General features: G+C 41.5%; 2 protein-coding genes and 1 long non-coding RNA gene across 3 annotated transcripts; 2 read left to right on the top strand and 1 right to left on the bottom strand.

Moving 5' to 3' along the window:
- The first annotated feature begins 677 nt into the window (after positions 1 to 677).
- On the top strand, positions 678 to 5964 carry LOC106700061 (zinc finger protein basonuclin-1-like). The gene is made up of 8 exons (XM_023346760.1): positions 678 to 885; positions 1446 to 1481; positions 1575 to 1677; positions 2688 to 2857; positions 2934 to 3123; positions 3466 to 3962; positions 4038 to 4554; positions 5395 to 5964. The coding sequence occupies exons 2-8, from the start codon at positions 1455 to 1457 to the stop codon at positions 5904 to 5906; spliced, it is 2016 nt and encodes a 671-aa protein (XP_023202528.1). The 5' UTR covers positions 678 to 885; positions 1446 to 1454; the 3' UTR covers positions 5907 to 5964.
- Positions 5965 to 9490: 3526 nt separating this feature from the next.
- On the top strand, positions 9491 to 11027 carry LOC111611029. Its single transcript, XR_002753864.1, has 3 exons — positions 9491 to 9520; positions 9637 to 9720; positions 10217 to 11027. It is a non-coding gene; the product is annotated as an uncharacterized LOC111611029 (long non-coding RNA).
- A 684-nt stretch (positions 11028 to 11711) lies between these two features.
- On the bottom strand, positions 11712 to 14775 carry LOC111610885. The gene is made up of 3 exons (XM_023345945.1): positions 14143 to 14775; positions 13698 to 13827; positions 11712 to 13127 (listed from the first exon to the last, which is right to left on the bottom strand). Exons 1-3 carry the CDS (start codon positions 14694 to 14696, stop codon positions 12393 to 12395), a joined length of 1419 nt encoding a protein of 472 aa, XP_023201713.1. The 5' UTR covers positions 14697 to 14775; the 3' UTR covers positions 11712 to 12392.
- Between the last annotated feature and the right edge of the window lie 274 nt (positions 14776 to 15049).

Raw genomic sequence — 15049 nt, 5'->3', positions numbered from 1 at the left:
AAAGCTGAGCCAGAACTCCGGATAAAGAACAAGATCAGGTTAAAAACTCACCGGAGCTGCTGCACCGTGAAGAGCGACCCACAAAGCTCTGCAGCCGACATGCAGAAAACTTTCTGTTCTGCGTTCGTCTGTTTTATCACAAATTGATCCCATTATTTGTTTTTAAACTACAATCACTTATTTGTGCTGTGCTTTCACCTCAGACTGCAAATAGACATTAAGCTGCATAATTTTCATTAAAACATGAAAAATTGTGATTTTCTAAAACCAGTAGTGACGACTGTAACGTTTCTAATCCAGATGTTTTCATCTGCTGGTCCGATCAGACGCTGAGTCGTCATTTCACATCACAACTTGATCCGTTTTCCACCTTCATATCTGGGTTTAAATAATATCTAATAACATCCCACATCTCAGCTACGCATTTAAAACAAGGATTTCGATTTTCTTCTGACTTTTCATCTCAAATAAATCAACTTTTTCTGTTGATCTGAAATCTGGAGCTTCTTATTCAGTTATTTCATCTTTTTATGCCTGAATGTGAATCAATATTTTCATCTGCAGTCAAATCAAAGGAAAAACATAAATAAACAAGTCCAATTATGTTTTCGTCTTTGTCCAATCGTGTTCGGCTGCAGGGAGGAGTGGAAGCAAAATAAAAAGCAGAACATGTACAAAGCTCGGATGAGGAAGAAACGACCAGAGATGGAGCGGAGGAAGAGGAGGGAGCGACGATGTGGAGAGGAAGAGGAGGAGAAAAGAAGAGACGTTAAAAAACTGCAGATTGATCACGAAGCGAAAGAAGAACTGGAAGAAAATTAGAACAAATATTTTATTTAACAAGAATTAGAAGCAAGCAGCTCTTCTTTCACCAGCATAGGAAAGGTAAGAAGTTTCTAAAAAATATTTTTAAAACCTTAAAATTTAACAGTTTTACTTTGAATAAAGCAGAATTTTATTATTTTAACAGTTTCTAGAACATTTTCTACATTTATTTCTAAATTAACTGAATTTTTGTCCTGCATGAAGAAATATGAGATTAAAAAGGAATTTAAGTAATTTAAAAATGAAAGTTGGATTTTTTTTTTCATTTTCACATTTTATAGTAAAACGAATCAAAAAATAAATAAAAATGTTACAGTGATCATCTAGATTTGTTTTATAGTGAAAGTAAATTTACAGAAACAAAAGAAATGTTATTATTTTGAATTGTTTTAGTCACATTTTATAGAACTTTTACTTTCATGTTACTTTAGTTTAAATCTTTTAGTTTTAGGTTAAACACATTTGCCTCATATTATCCTGAATCGGTGCTTGTAGATGTTAGAAAACGTCTCTATTTAATCCACATTTATGTTTCATTTTCTAGTTTTCTGACATGTTTTCCAGCTGAAAGGTGAATTTCATCACTGCTGAGGTTTGATGGGTTATATTTCATTTTGCAGGATGAAGGTATGAGGATGACTCCAAATGCTCAGGAGGTAAATGCTGCACAAAAGACCTTTTACTGAAAGTAACGCTGAAGTTCACTGTTTAACATCGAAGGACAGGAACCTGATCCGTGTGTCCGTCAGTCCGTCAGGTGCGGCGCGTCGTCCTGCAGCTGCGCCTGTTTTAAACCCGGAAAGGTCAAACTCAGGTCATGTGATCGCTGTGGACACGGCTGGGTGGAGCACGGTAAAAACACGCTAACTTTATTAATCATCTCAGCTCGTCATCCAGTCCAACTAACAAACTAAATGTTTGTTCAAAATCTTGGACTTTTTGGTTGAATTCATTTGTTCCGTTTTTATTTCCTGCTGATTTTATGTGTTTGCTTTAAAAGTTTCTGCAATATTTACCCAGAATGCTTTAAAAACAAGATGATGGAAGTTATGATGAAAACTGTGATAAATATTCTCATCTGAAGGTTTTCAGAGGCAGATTATGGTGGATTATAGACGTAAAACTTGTAGATTCTTTTATTGGAGAACTTTAATTAGACCGTTGTGGATTGCTCTGTTCTGTCGATGATTTTATTGTTATTCAGCTGCGCATTTAAAATAAACATACTGAGCGACATTTTGTTGCGAGGCTCCAATAATAATAAATAACTAAAAATATAAAGTATCAATATAAATACATACAATAAAAACAGATTAATGGAGTTTATTCGTCTTGTTTCTAAAAGCATTTCTGCCTCTACAGTTATGATTGGCATATTTTATTGGAGTCTGAAGTATCTTGGAAATATTTTTTTACTCTATAACTTTGAGAAACTAATGAACAGGATAAATTTAATGCAGGAACACTCAGCATGTCAGTAACGGTGTGAAGGATCACAGTGACAGAAGAGAGAAAATTTCCTGGATGTGTTTCTGACGCCCCTGAAACCTGAGCAGAACATTCTGGATGTTCAGTGCGGTTCTGTTTCGTCAGTTTGTGATCGGACTTGTCCTTCGTTAACCAAAGTCCCAGCAGTGACGGCTCAGCCTGCAGCTGCTCCAGACTCTGAGGTGACGTGGAGTCAGGTGTTGCTGTCATCGTGTCGGCAGGAACATCTGGACGAAACATCTGCGGTCATGCGAACACAGATCAGGTGTTGTCAGGTTTTTCATCGACGCCTGCTGTGGATCTGCTCCAGTCCTCCACCTTCCCTCAGACGATCTCCAGATCTTTGACTCACTTTGATTCATTTCTCCTCTCAGCTCTGGAGAAGGTCCAGGCCCGGCCGGCGTCCGGCTCCGGCCCGGTGGAGGTGGCCCTGCCGGGGCCGGTGTTTGACCTGAGCTCCCTGGTTCTGTTCGGAGCTCAGGCCGTTCCCGTCCAGCTGAAGATCTTACTGGACCGACTCTACAGCGTCCTGCCTCCAGAGCAGGTCCGCCACCGTTTCCACGGGTCAGCTGCTGTGGGTCGGTGCTGGCCGGGTTTTATCGGTTTGTTTTGCCTCTCAGGTGGGTCAGATTCTGAACAGTCTGGGCTGGAGTTTGGGAGATTACGTCCGAGGATACATGCTGCAGGTAAACCCAACTAGTCCAGTTAAATCTTCTGAAAATGGACACAAAGTTCTCACTTTTTATCAGACAAGTTATTTAAAACGTCCAGAAACGTTTCTTGATCCGCTTTGTAAACTAAATGAAACCAGTTTCTGAAGAACCAACGACCCACATCCCATAAAATAATAAAAACATCAACATTTAGGATCCTCTGTCAGGGTATTTTTTCTTAATTTTATTTTTTATAAATAAGGCAAACCAGTCAGATATTATGTTTCAGATCAACAATAATTTACAGCTCAGAAATCTGACTTTTTTATTTTGTGTTGTGGTTATATGTGTGCAGGTAAAGTGTAAGGTGAGACATACTGTATCTTACTGTTATATAATTAAAAATAAAATCTAAATCATTGTCTGAGCTTCAGCCAGTCAGGATCCCACTTCTAGATGCCAAAATAAATATTGTCTAATTGTGTAAATAAAGCGATTTAAGCAGTATACTTTATTCACAACTTGATTGTAAAACATCGTTTCTCTGTCCAGATCCTCAAAGGATCGACTGATCCAGGCTTTATGAGATCAAGTCCGTCATTTAAAGTGACAGGTTTCATTTCCAGAGTTGAATCTGAGCTGTTGTTCCTGCAGCGTCCTGATGGGGGCGTGTTGGAGCGCTGGGACACGGCCACGCCCCGGGAGCAGCTGCTGCTCCTCAGACAGTTCCTGCGCTTCGGAGAGACTCGGCCCATAGTGGAGGTGATGATCCTGCAGCACCTGGAGGGTGAAGAGATCCAGCCTGACCAGCAGCCAAACGCTCCGGTGAAAAACATCCAGTCGGGTTCGAATAACCGAGCGTCCGGTTTGAGACTCGGTTCTCTGAGAGACGGCCGGCTGGCGGAGAGCAACGCCGCCTCAGGAAACGGCCCAGCAGGACAGTCAGCGCTCCTGCCTTTCCACTTTCCACAATCAGGCGTCTACCGTTCAGCAAAGGTGACGATTCGTGTTCCTTCATGTCGTTTCATGATCCAGAGAACATTTTAAATTTAGCTCCACTTCTTTCTGCAGGAAACATTTCCTTCCACTGAGCTGCAAAACGTCCTGCAGGATTTCAGGAAGAACAAACTGGTTCAGAAACACGACAGACATCGATGTGAGGAAGACGACGACTCTGAACGGCAGAGATCAGAACCGGCCTTGGCCATAAAAACCGACCCGGACAAGCCAAATCCGTCACCGTGGCAACAGAACCCCATCCTCCACCAGGACCGGGTTTTCCTCCAGAAGAGATTCCTTTCTTCCTCTTCCTTCAACTTCTCACTTCCTCCTTCCTCCCTGGTGTGTTCTCCACTCCCCTCCTCTTCCTCCTCTCGCCTCCAACCTCCTCCAACGCTTCCCTCCTTCTCCTCCTCTTTCCTAAGACCTCTTCGCTCCTTTTCTTCCCCTCTCCTCCCTGTTACGTCGCCGTGTTCGTCCCTCCATCCTCTCCCGTCTTCCCTTTGCTCCTTCCCTTCCCTCCTGGCCGCTGGGGGGCGGAAGGGCAGGGTCAGCTGTGGCGTCTGTGGGAAAAGCTTCTATGACAAAGGTGAGCAAACATGAGCTGAAGCTGAAAACTGAGAAAAGACTCAAAAACAACAGACAGAATGAGGTCAAAGTTAAGGTCAGCTTCATTTATGATGCACATTGATAGAAATAATGTATGAAAGAGTTTCACTGGTAACATCCAAAAACTCAACATGAAATCTTTAAAATGACCACAAGATTATTTAACAGAACAATTAAAAAATGTATAAAAGGTAAAAAATCCCTGTTGATTCTGTGATAAACATTTAAAGAGCTCTCTTAAGTTATTGGTTGTTGGTTGAGCAAAGATGTTTAAAGCTGCTTTTAGAAAAATATATTTTTTACATATTTGTTAAAAGTGTCAGAAGGTTGTGACAGTTTGTTATGAGACAGATAATCTGTGAACTTCGAACTCTTTCACCTCCCTGAGCTGCTACTGTGTCTGAAGAAAGGCAAAAAATCAACCAATCAGAGCCAGGAGGCGGGGCTTAGTGCTGTCAATCATACATATGTACTCGCTACTAAATGTGATGACTTACCATCAGTGTCTATGCTAACTAGTTAGTATAGCATTCATGACAGACTGTGCTAGCTGCAGCGTAGCATAGATAGAGGGGTGAAGGATGTGAAGCGCCAGACGTAGGATGATTGACAGCAGAGAGTTACATTTTTTTTCTCAGACTATTTGTCTCATGTTAAACTGTCACAACATGGTAACAGTTTTAACAAATATGTAAAAAAACAAAAGTTCTGTGAACATTTAACAGAACAGGCCAAACTAAATGAAACGTCCTGATGTTGTTGTGCTAAGCTAAATAAAATGGTCGATGCTAACAGCGTTTCATTTGCCATGTTTGGACAGGAACCCTGAAGATCCACTACAACGCCGTCCACCTGAAGATCAAACACCGCTGCACCGTTCTGGGCTGCGCCATGGTGTTCAGCTCCCTGCGCAGCCGCAACCGGCACAGCGCCAACCCGAACCCGCGGCTGCACACGGCCGGCAGCAGAGAGTCTCAGCCGTACCGAAACACGCTGAGTGGACAGAGCGGCCAAGAGAAACAGGAAACACAGGGAAGCAGGAACCATGATTCCTCTCACAGCCCGCCTCAGGAAGCCGCCTCCCCCGCTCCGCCTCTCATCCCTCCAGCTCCACCCTCAGGGGGCATCTGGCCCTCAGGGGGCAGCTGGCCCTCCGGGGGCATCTGGCCCTCAGGGGGCTCCCCGTCTTCACTTACCAACCTGCAGACTGGTCAGCAGTGGTGGCGGGGGAATCAGTCCTTACCACAGAAGAAGAAACCCAGGAAGTCGAGCATGCCACTGAAAATAGAAAGAGAGACAACTCAAAGCAGCAAACATGAAGGCGAGAGCTGAAGAGCTGAAAGACTCTGAAATATTGTTTACATTAATAAAAAAGGGAGGAGGAGCTTCAGTTTGTTGCAGCTTTGAAATGATTCTGAATTCACACATTTTTGCACGTTTACAAATATGTGGTACTTTGTGTCCACTGGCTGTTTACCTGTAAATATTCAATGATAAACTTCATATATCACACCTGAAGCTCATTTTATAAACCTTTCAACAAAAAAAAACACCAACTGCTAACTTAATACTAAGTTTTAAATTTAGGATTTAATGAGAAGTGAAAGAGCATAGAATCATCTTTATACTTTATTGTTGTTACCATGGCTACCATCTGATTCTGTGAGTTTGTTCACAAATGCATCAGCAAATAAAACCTAATTATCAGTGATTGTTGTTTTAGCTCGACCAATTAAGCTGCTCCGTCTCCCAGATTTCACCAGATCTATATTTAAACGCTGTTAGTGATGCTGATGTTCATAGTAGGAAGAGGGGCCTCTACAGCAGATTCTGCCTCAGGCCCCATACAACGTTGGGCCGGCCCTGCATGAGGAGCTGGAGCCGCACCAGGCCCGGCAGGGCGGGCATTGACCTTTGAACTCTGAAGAATTAATGAGTTACACCAACATTTAATTTCCCATTGGGATTAAAAAAGTGGTTTTGAATTAGAATTGAATTTGAATAAAACTGCATGGAACAAGTGTGAATAGTAATCTAAGCTTTAGTGAAGTTTCACAAACCACATAAAGGTTTCACAAATCCCAAACATGAATTTAAATATTCTGTTATTAGAGCAGAATAATCCAGTCCAGATTTGAAGAGTCCAGGTGTTGTAGTTGTTATGTTGTTTACACGTCTGGGGTTCGGAATGAAAATGGTGAATGTGCACCGATTAGATGCCCAGATGACCCCGAGTCAAGAATGAAGCCAGGCGATGGTTTGACTCTTTAATCAGCAGGTTATAACTGGTTCTCAGGCCGGATGTGTGTGGATTGAAGTGTGTCAGTGTGTGTGTGGTTCTACAAAGAAAATGAATAAATACAAATTATAATCCACTATGAACGCAGATACTCATTTACAAACATATTATAATCATATTATTTGTCTGTTTCATTACTATTAAAGTTAAATAAAGTAAAAGAAAGCAACTAAACATAATATGGTTTACCATTTTAGAATAGAAATTAGCTTAGCCTAGCCTTCGCTTATTCTAAAAGAAAATCTAACAACAGAAAATGTTCAAAGTACTAAAATATACATATAATGTCACTCAAACATAAATACACTGCAAACTAACATTCATATGGAAAAACACTCGAGCGAAATCACAAAACCCTCAAACATCACGTCCGCTGACCTGCACGGCTTTCACACAATGTTTTGGTATGAAAAAGAAATACTACCCACAAACTGCCGCGCCACCTGGTGGCGAACCTAGGAACTACAACATGGCCTTCAGAACAGATGTAGTTCTGGAATTAGAGCAGATCTACTGTAATACGAGCTAGATGCAAAAAAAAGGTAAGAATGGCTTTTTATTGAAGTTTCACAAATCAGATAAAAGTTTAACTAACCCCAAACATGGTTCTAAATATTCTGCTATTAGTTGAGAATAATTTAGTTTAGGTTTGAAGAGTCCAGGTGTGGAAGTTGTGGAATTGGAGCAGTTATACTATGACTAAGATAAAAAAAAAAGTGGTAAAATCAACCATTATTGAAGTTTCACAAATCAGATAAAAGTTTCACAAATCACAAAGATGCTTTGTGAAACTTCATGTTTAAAACATGGTTTTAAATATTCTGCTATTAGACCAGAATGATCTAGTCCAGGTATGAAGAGTCTAGTTGTTGTACTTTTTATTCTAGAGTTGATTAAAGATGCCGAACGCCGTGAAACATTAGGTGGAAAACCAAATTCTCTGAGGGGGAAAGAGGAAACATTCACAGCAACAGAGCCACGTAGAAAACCACCAACGGAGGGGCCACTGGGAAGGCCCCAGTTAGCCCCGTATGCCAGTCCGTTCCTGGTAGAGACTGGATTCTAAACTGGGGCAGAAGAAACATTTGAGCTAATAACTGAGAAACTGAAGTGACATTAAAAAACATACTGAGGTCATTTTAGTTCAGCATCAGTTTGAAATGTTACCAAACAACAAACTGTGAGTCACATCTGCTGTTCCTTGGAGCTCCACCTGTTAATTACCAGGTGTAATTATTATTATTATTGTCTTCATTCTTCAGCTCATCTTCCTCATATCTGTGGTGTAAATTTGAGGCAATGATGCTTTTTAGGATTCACTGGTTTTATAACCCATTACTGGACAATCCTCTGTAAATGTCCTCTGGTTTCATGAAGGAAAGGTGGAAAAACAGTTGAAGCCCAAAACAAATGTCATGTTGTGAGAAATCACTGAGTTATTAGCATCTGGTGTTTTAATACATGGCTGCAGCTGTGCTCAGTTTTCTGGTTCAGTGACATTCCTTTGCAGGTGTTTCTGTCTTACCATCAGTACAAATAACTGAACAGAATGTACCCGGGGCAAATACCTGTCCCAGGTGTTTGGCCAATCATCACCGTCCCCTCCTCGTCTCCAGGTAGGACAGAGACGCCAAATTGGCCCAGCAGCTCCGGTCACCAGAGAGCCACCTTCATCATCACCTTCATCATCCTCCTGTAGAGGGTAAGACCCGCTGGACTCTCTTCTGCTCATCCATGGAGACATTTCTCACAGAAAACCAAATTCTCTGAGGGGGAAAGAGGAAACATTCACAGCAACAGAGCCACGTAGAAAAACAACCCAAGATTATTACCATCTATTTGCAAAATCATCACCACAACAAGCTTTTAACCATAAATTCTCCAGATGGAGGAAACTTTCACAAAAACTTTGTTAAAGTTTCATAAACTTTATGTTGACAGAAATTGATTTGGAGAAATTTTACTTCCCCAAATTGTAGCTATGTTACAAAAAAAAAAGTTTTTTCAATTTGGTCCAAAATTTCCACATAAATTTGCATTTTGGTGCATCTGATGATGAATTGTTAAAATATGATTCATGTTTTGATCAGTTACTTTTTACCAAATGCTTTTCTGCTCTTAATTGAGTCGTTTCCTGGACGGAAACTTTTTACTTTTACTTGAGTCAAAATATGTTGAACTATTGCTTCTCTAACTTGAGTAAAATTTGTGGTGTAAAGTTACCCTGAGAGTTTTACAGAATCAGAAACTTTGACTTTGATTCTCTGAGCTTCTATGCACCACAAATCTGGAACAAACCACCAGAAAACTGCAGAACAGCTGAAACACTGAGTTCCTTTAAATCCAGACTAAAAACTCAGCTGGTTAGAGCTGATTTGGAAACATAATCATGAAACATTGATCAATAATCTGATGTGCAAAATGTAAAGCTGTTGACTTTATATGTTTATGTTTTTATGATGTAACGCTCTTTGAAATGCCTTGTAGCTGAAAGGTGCTCTACAAATAACATTTGATTTGGCTGATTGATTGTTGCCATGTCAGGAAACCTTCCAGGGTGCGTTTCTTAGGAAGGTCAAACTAAACCACAGAAGAACACACACAGCCTCCAGCTGTTTGCATCAAACAGGAGAACACCTGCGTCAAGGTGCAGCTTCTCTGAATCTCACTCACCTCAGGATGTTTGACGCTAACACACTATGAGAGACAAAGTTCAGCTTTGACAGTCATTGAAACGCAGACTTGTCTGTCCTTCACTTCTAGACGTGTGCTGGAACTCGGAGACGCAGATCTGTCCGGTCCCAGTCTGGAGCTGCTGCCTTCATCAGCATGGCTTGGACTGCCTAGGTAAGACTGTCTGTTATCCTGACATATTATTATTATTATTGTTATTCACATTTATAATTGTTCCTTCCCATTAATCCTTTAGTGATTATCTCAGATGGGGTCAGTGGATCAGTAGCTTGAACTCTCCACTAGGGGTCGTAACTAGTCGTCTAGTTTACGGTAACACCGCTGGATCTTTAGACACGGTTGCAGGATCATGAAAATGAAAACCTCAAACTCTGATAGTCGTCACATCAATGGAGACAGAAATAGAAACGGACAAAGTTCCTGATGGATGGGAAGAGAGACCAAGCTTGAACTTTTTACAGGGTTTGTTTTTGTGACAAAATGTTGGTGTTGAGCTTTTTAAAGGAAGATTTCCTGAGTTTTGCACATAATGTTTGAGTTATTAAAATATGAGGGGAAAAACTTTTCATCATCTTGTAAAGCTGATGTCCAGTTGAACCACAGCAGTTTGTGAAGTCTGGTTCAAACTTTGCTCCTGTTGTCTTTTCAGGTGAAGGACCTCAAACTCCATGAAGATCCAGTCTGTGGACCGGTTCTGATCCAGACCCGGGTGTTATGAGGAAATCTCTGACACATAGCGGTTCTACTGCTGAGCGTTTCTTTGTTTTAATCAAATGTGGTGAAGGGAAGTGAGTGAAACACTAAACTAATCAGAGTTTATAGTTGGTCTTCAATGAAAGAAGCTTTTTGATTCTCACCTTGTCTGAGCTCAACACATTGTAGATGTGAAACATCCCATAATGCACAGAGGAAAACAGAGAGCAGAATGAGGCTGCAGTGGTTCACAGTGAGCTTCAATGTTTCAGTCAGCTCTACAATCAGGAGGAATTTGATTTCATTTCTAGTCTCAATGATCAGTAAAGGTTTAGCAGGGATTGGTGGCTGTTACTGAGCCGTTTTTCTTCTTCTGAAGCTGAAATTTACAGAAACTCCAACATGACGTTTGTAGGTTGATGTCAGTTTTTAACATCTATAAAATTATTATCAAGTTGAGTTTTCAATTCAGAAAGTTAAAGCAGAGTTTTAACTCTTACAAATGTAAAACTGGAGCACTTCCCCCTCTTGTGGCTACAATTTGTATTACATACAAGCTTTAACTGGTCATTTGTTTTAATTCTTCTAAACTTAGACAGAATAAAAGCCATTTGAGGTCAAATAAATGATTTTTTTCCATTCTGCTTTCGGCCTTTTGTAGTTTTTCTTCAGTCTTTGGATGGATTGTTGTTGTTTCTTGTTTGGTTTTCATGTTGGACATCTGATGTGCGGCGGCGACATGAAGATCAGCACTTTTGATTTCTAATCACTAAAATATTAAAGTGTGCAATGATGATTATTAATCAAACATTTTTAGTTTTTATAATAACTACTTTGGATGAAGGTGATTAAAGTTGTAATTCATGTTTTCATCAGCAAATAAACATTAAAAATAAAAGTGTGTATTTGGTCTTTTATTCATGTTGAATATCCAGGTCGGCGTGGGATATTTATGTATTTAGATTACAAAAGGCATTTATTTGACAAGATAATCAAAGTCTTTATTACTAAAGGTTTTGTTGAAATTTGATCATTTTGATGGATTTAGATGAAACTGACTGTTTTAAGGTCAAAGTTGTGTAATTTATCATCTTAATACTCCAAATCCCTCAGAGTTCACATTGAGTGTTTTGAGATGGCAATCAGCTGATCAGGTCCTAAAAACGTTACTCTGTTGCCATGGTTACTCATGACAACAGGAAGTCCTTCCAGCTGCTCAGCATCCAGAACCAGAGAAGAGGAGCCGGCAGACCAGTCGTCCCATCACAGATTTGGAAATGGCAACATTGCACTCTAGAACTGAAGGGGGCGCTATTTCCTGTATCATCCACAGGTCTTTTTTCTTTTTCTTTTGGAAATTGTATTCCAGTATCACTCAGTAAAATACATTTAGAAAGTAATTTATTTTGCAGTGAAACACGTTTTTAACACTTTATTTCTGTTCATGATGAAGATTTTCTGCTTACAGATGATAAAACATTAGAATATTACACCAGATTAATAATTAATAACTCTCTGCTACCACCAGCAGAGTGTCTGGTTTTGCAGTCGTCCTTTGACACGGATCCCAAAACTGAGAGCAGAGCTGTGTTCATGACTGGCGCCAGCTGCGACAAGCAAGAATAACCATCACAATTTAGGGAAAGGTCATGTGAGAGGTCACAGTACTGCTGGGGCCAATAATTAGGGGAACCAAAGAAACTGCTGAGATGTGGCGAGGTTCTGATGTGGAGCTTTAGGCAGCAGAAGAATACTAACATGTTCTTTGCCTTTATATTTAGTCATGAAATGTGATAACAAGCAATCAGTACATAAGAAAATTCAAATACATTCAAATGCTTCTGAAATATCTCATTACATCAATCTGAGAAAAAACCTCAACAAGGAAAGGAAGAACACATATTATACAAACTCAACTTTTCTAACATGCTTATGAATGATCACTTGGTTCACTGTCCTGCATGCTGTCTGTGTTTCCTCCTTTCTCCAGTTTTTCAGCTGCTTGCTGGTTTCAGTTAACCGACGACTAACAGGCCTTTGCTCTGCTGGGAACTTCTGAACCAGGAGTGTTAAAACACCTGAGGATGGGAAACGCTCTGCTCCTCTGAGAACTACACAGCCGCTCCCTTTATTTAGAGCAGCTTGTTTTGGTAGTTGACTAGCAGGCAGGCCACTGTAAACAGTTTATTAATGTTTCCAGCCATAGATAAAGGGATAACAGAATCAAACAGTTTGTTTTCTTTAACTCTTCGGGTCACCCGCTCAATGTGAACGCGCAGGCGGGCGACTTTCTGAGTCTGCAGGACGTTTGGAGACGCCATCTGTGGTTTTGTGCTGAGAAAAGGTGGACAATAGACTTTACACTTCACACAGTCAGAGACGAGGAATCCTTCATCCACCATTACGGCCATGTCCTCAGTAAGACGATCCGCCAAGCCCGACCTCATGAACAGCTCTGTGTCACTTACTGACCCCTCATAGAGTGAAGACACAAAGGTCACCGCACCGTGGGGGGCCGTTCCCGTCAGTCCTCTCATTACGAAGTGAGACTTGGACTTGGAGGACATCTCAGTCTGGAGGAGAGCAGAAGCAGGAGTTTGGCATCTGAGCTCAGAGCTTCCAACTATCACCTGAGTATCTGGAAAATCTGTGAAGTCCTCAGGGAGCTGAGCTCGGACGGCGTCTGCATCGGCCCAGATACACAGAGAACCCAGAAGAGAGTACAAATAATCAGCCCACGAACAAATAATGCGGCTTGCAGTGGAAGGGTGAATCTGGAACCGGTTTGCTAGGTCTCCTTCCTTCAGACCTGCAGCCAGGTACATCTGGAACAGGAGCAGCTCGTCGATGGGCTGCAAGGAATCCCCCTGGTAGAAGAAAAGGCAACAGCACACAAACATTTAAAATATACAAATATACACTTTTATTTACCTGTTTACTTATTTTAAAACAAAGAAAACAAATAACCAGCAGAACAAATTAACGATCTTACCAACACTTTCTGTTTGAAAAGCAGCAGGAAGAAGCAAAAACTTTTTATCTCAATTTAATGAAATTCATCACTTAATCACTCAGTTATCAGAAATATAAAACTGAGAATGAAATACGAGCAGCGTCTGGAGAAAACATGTTCTTGGCTAATCTGAGGTAAAACGTCTGTTTCCTGTCATCCTGCGGTGTGTGTACAGTGTGTGTGTACTGTGTGTGTGTACTGTGTGTACTGTGTGTGTGTGTACTGTGTGTGTGTACAGTGTGTGTGTACAGTGTGTGTGTACTGTGTGTGTGTACTGTGTGTGTGTACTGTGTGTGTGTACAGTGTGTGTGTACTGTGTGTGTACTGTGTGTGTGTGTACTGTGTGTGTGTACTGTGTGTGTGTACAGTGTGTGTGTGTACTGTGTGTGTGTACTGTGTTCTTTGGGAAGCTGTGGATACGAACCGTGTGTGTTGATCTGACGGCAGTTTCTGCTTCGCTGCTTCCCTCAGCGGCTCCTGAAGAACGAATCATTTTATGGACAGACGGTTCAATGAGCCTCCAAAACATCAGGAAGAGACGATAACTCGCAAATCTGTTGGTCCAGAACAGAAACAGGAAACTACTCAGTAATGCACTAAGAAGAGCAAACAAGAATAGATCTACTGCAAAATAAAGAATGTTAGTTATTGTATTTTATGTAAGTAATAATGAAAAATACTTCCAGTAACATTATATAATGTTTATTTCCATTTGCTCTCCAACATTACTGTAGCACAATAACCAGTGTGGCTTTAATGAACTGTTAGTGTGTTTACTGCACTTTGGGGTTAAAATATAATTCAGTTAGGAACCAGAGGCGGGTGAGTAACCAAAATAAGAAATAAACAAAGATAATGCGCAGTGTTACCTGGTGTAGAACCGGATGTCGTCATCGGATCCTGCAAACCTTTGCAATCCAAAGCTGGGTGGGATTTCCAGTTCTCCAACTTGTTCCTTTAAGGCGTTCATATCTTCTTTTAATTTCTGGTTTTCATTTTCAGCCCTGTCCAGGTCGGCCGGTTCTGGGACAGAGCAGTAATCATGATCCAGGGGGGTGAATCCCACCGGGGGGTCAGGCCTCCTCAGACCGGCTCTGGGCGGCTGGACGCTGCGGTGGCTCCAGGAAAACAGCACCGGCACGGCTCCTCTACTCACCACCCGCCTGCCCCCGGCAGCTTTAGGCTGAAGAAGCTGATCCGGAGTGAAGTGAAGGCTGCACACTTTGGTGTGCTGTGTTAGCTTCAACTTGTCCCGCCGGATGTTAGCCAGCCACTGCCTCCTTAAGTCAGGATCGCTTGGAAATCCGTGAAAACTTAAGAGGCCGTTGTATTTGGAAGAGGCTGTGCACTGAGGGACGCAGCAGGTCTCATGGTACTGCTTCATCTGCCTCTGGAACACCACCTTGTCTTTCCTAGCAGTCATGCTTACTCTGAACGGAAACAAGGAAGTCGTATTTCGCTCTTGCGGATGTGACGTCGCACCGTACGCTCAACGTCACATCCGCGTGACGTCGCGTGTGTGTGTGTGTGTGTGTGTGTGTGTGTGTGTGTGTGTGTGTGTGTGTGTGTGTGTGTGTGTGTGTGTGTGTGTGTGTGTGTGTGTGTGGGACATGTTCAGACGTAAACAGGTATAAAAACAGGAGCTGCATCAGTTTTCTGAATAATCTGATGATCATGTTGAGATTTTTATGCTTTTGGTTGATTGAATAAAATTCCGGTTGAGAAACTGAAACCCGGGAGAGACACGAGCAGCGGGCAGAAACGCTTCCTCTTCCT

The sequence above is a fragment of the Xiphophorus maculatus genome, chromosome 14 (genome assembly GCF_002775205.1).
Source record: "Xiphophorus maculatus strain JP 163 A chromosome 14, X_maculatus-5.0-male, whole genome shotgun sequence".
NCBI classification, from domain to species: domain Eukaryota; kingdom Metazoa; phylum Chordata; class Actinopteri; order Cyprinodontiformes; family Poeciliidae; genus Xiphophorus; species Xiphophorus maculatus.
This window is presented reverse-complemented; position numbering and strand designations above follow the sequence as displayed.

What these genes read in the sequence shown, in the direction of transcription:
- LOC106700061 (XM_023346760.1), top strand. Translation starts at nt 1,455, where the DNA reads ATGAGGATGACTCCAAATGCTCAGGAG. An exon ending in TGACTCCAAATGCTCAGGAG is followed by an intron (nt 1,482 to 1,574) that starts GTAAATGCTGCA and finishes TGTGTCCGTCAG; the next exon opens with TCCGTCAGGTGCGGCGCGTC. An exon ending in ACACGGCTGGGTGGAGCACG is followed by an intron (nt 1,678 to 2,687) that starts GTAAAAACACGC and finishes TTCTCCTCTCAG; the next exon opens with CTCTGGAGAAGGTCCAGGCC.
- LOC111610885 (XM_023345945.1), bottom strand. Translation starts at nt 14,696, where the DNA reads ATGACTGCTAGGAAAGACAAGGTGGTGTTCCAGAGGCAGATGAAGCAG. An exon ending in GACATCCGGTTCTACACCAG is followed by an intron (nt 13,828 to 14,142) that starts GTAACACTGCGC and finishes CTGGACCAACAG; the next exon opens with ATTTGCGAGTTATCGTCTCT. An exon ending in CCGTCAGATCAACACACACG is followed by an intron (nt 13,128 to 13,697) that starts GTTCGTATCCAC and finishes TTCTTCTACCAG; the next exon opens with GGGGATTCCTTGCAGCCCAT.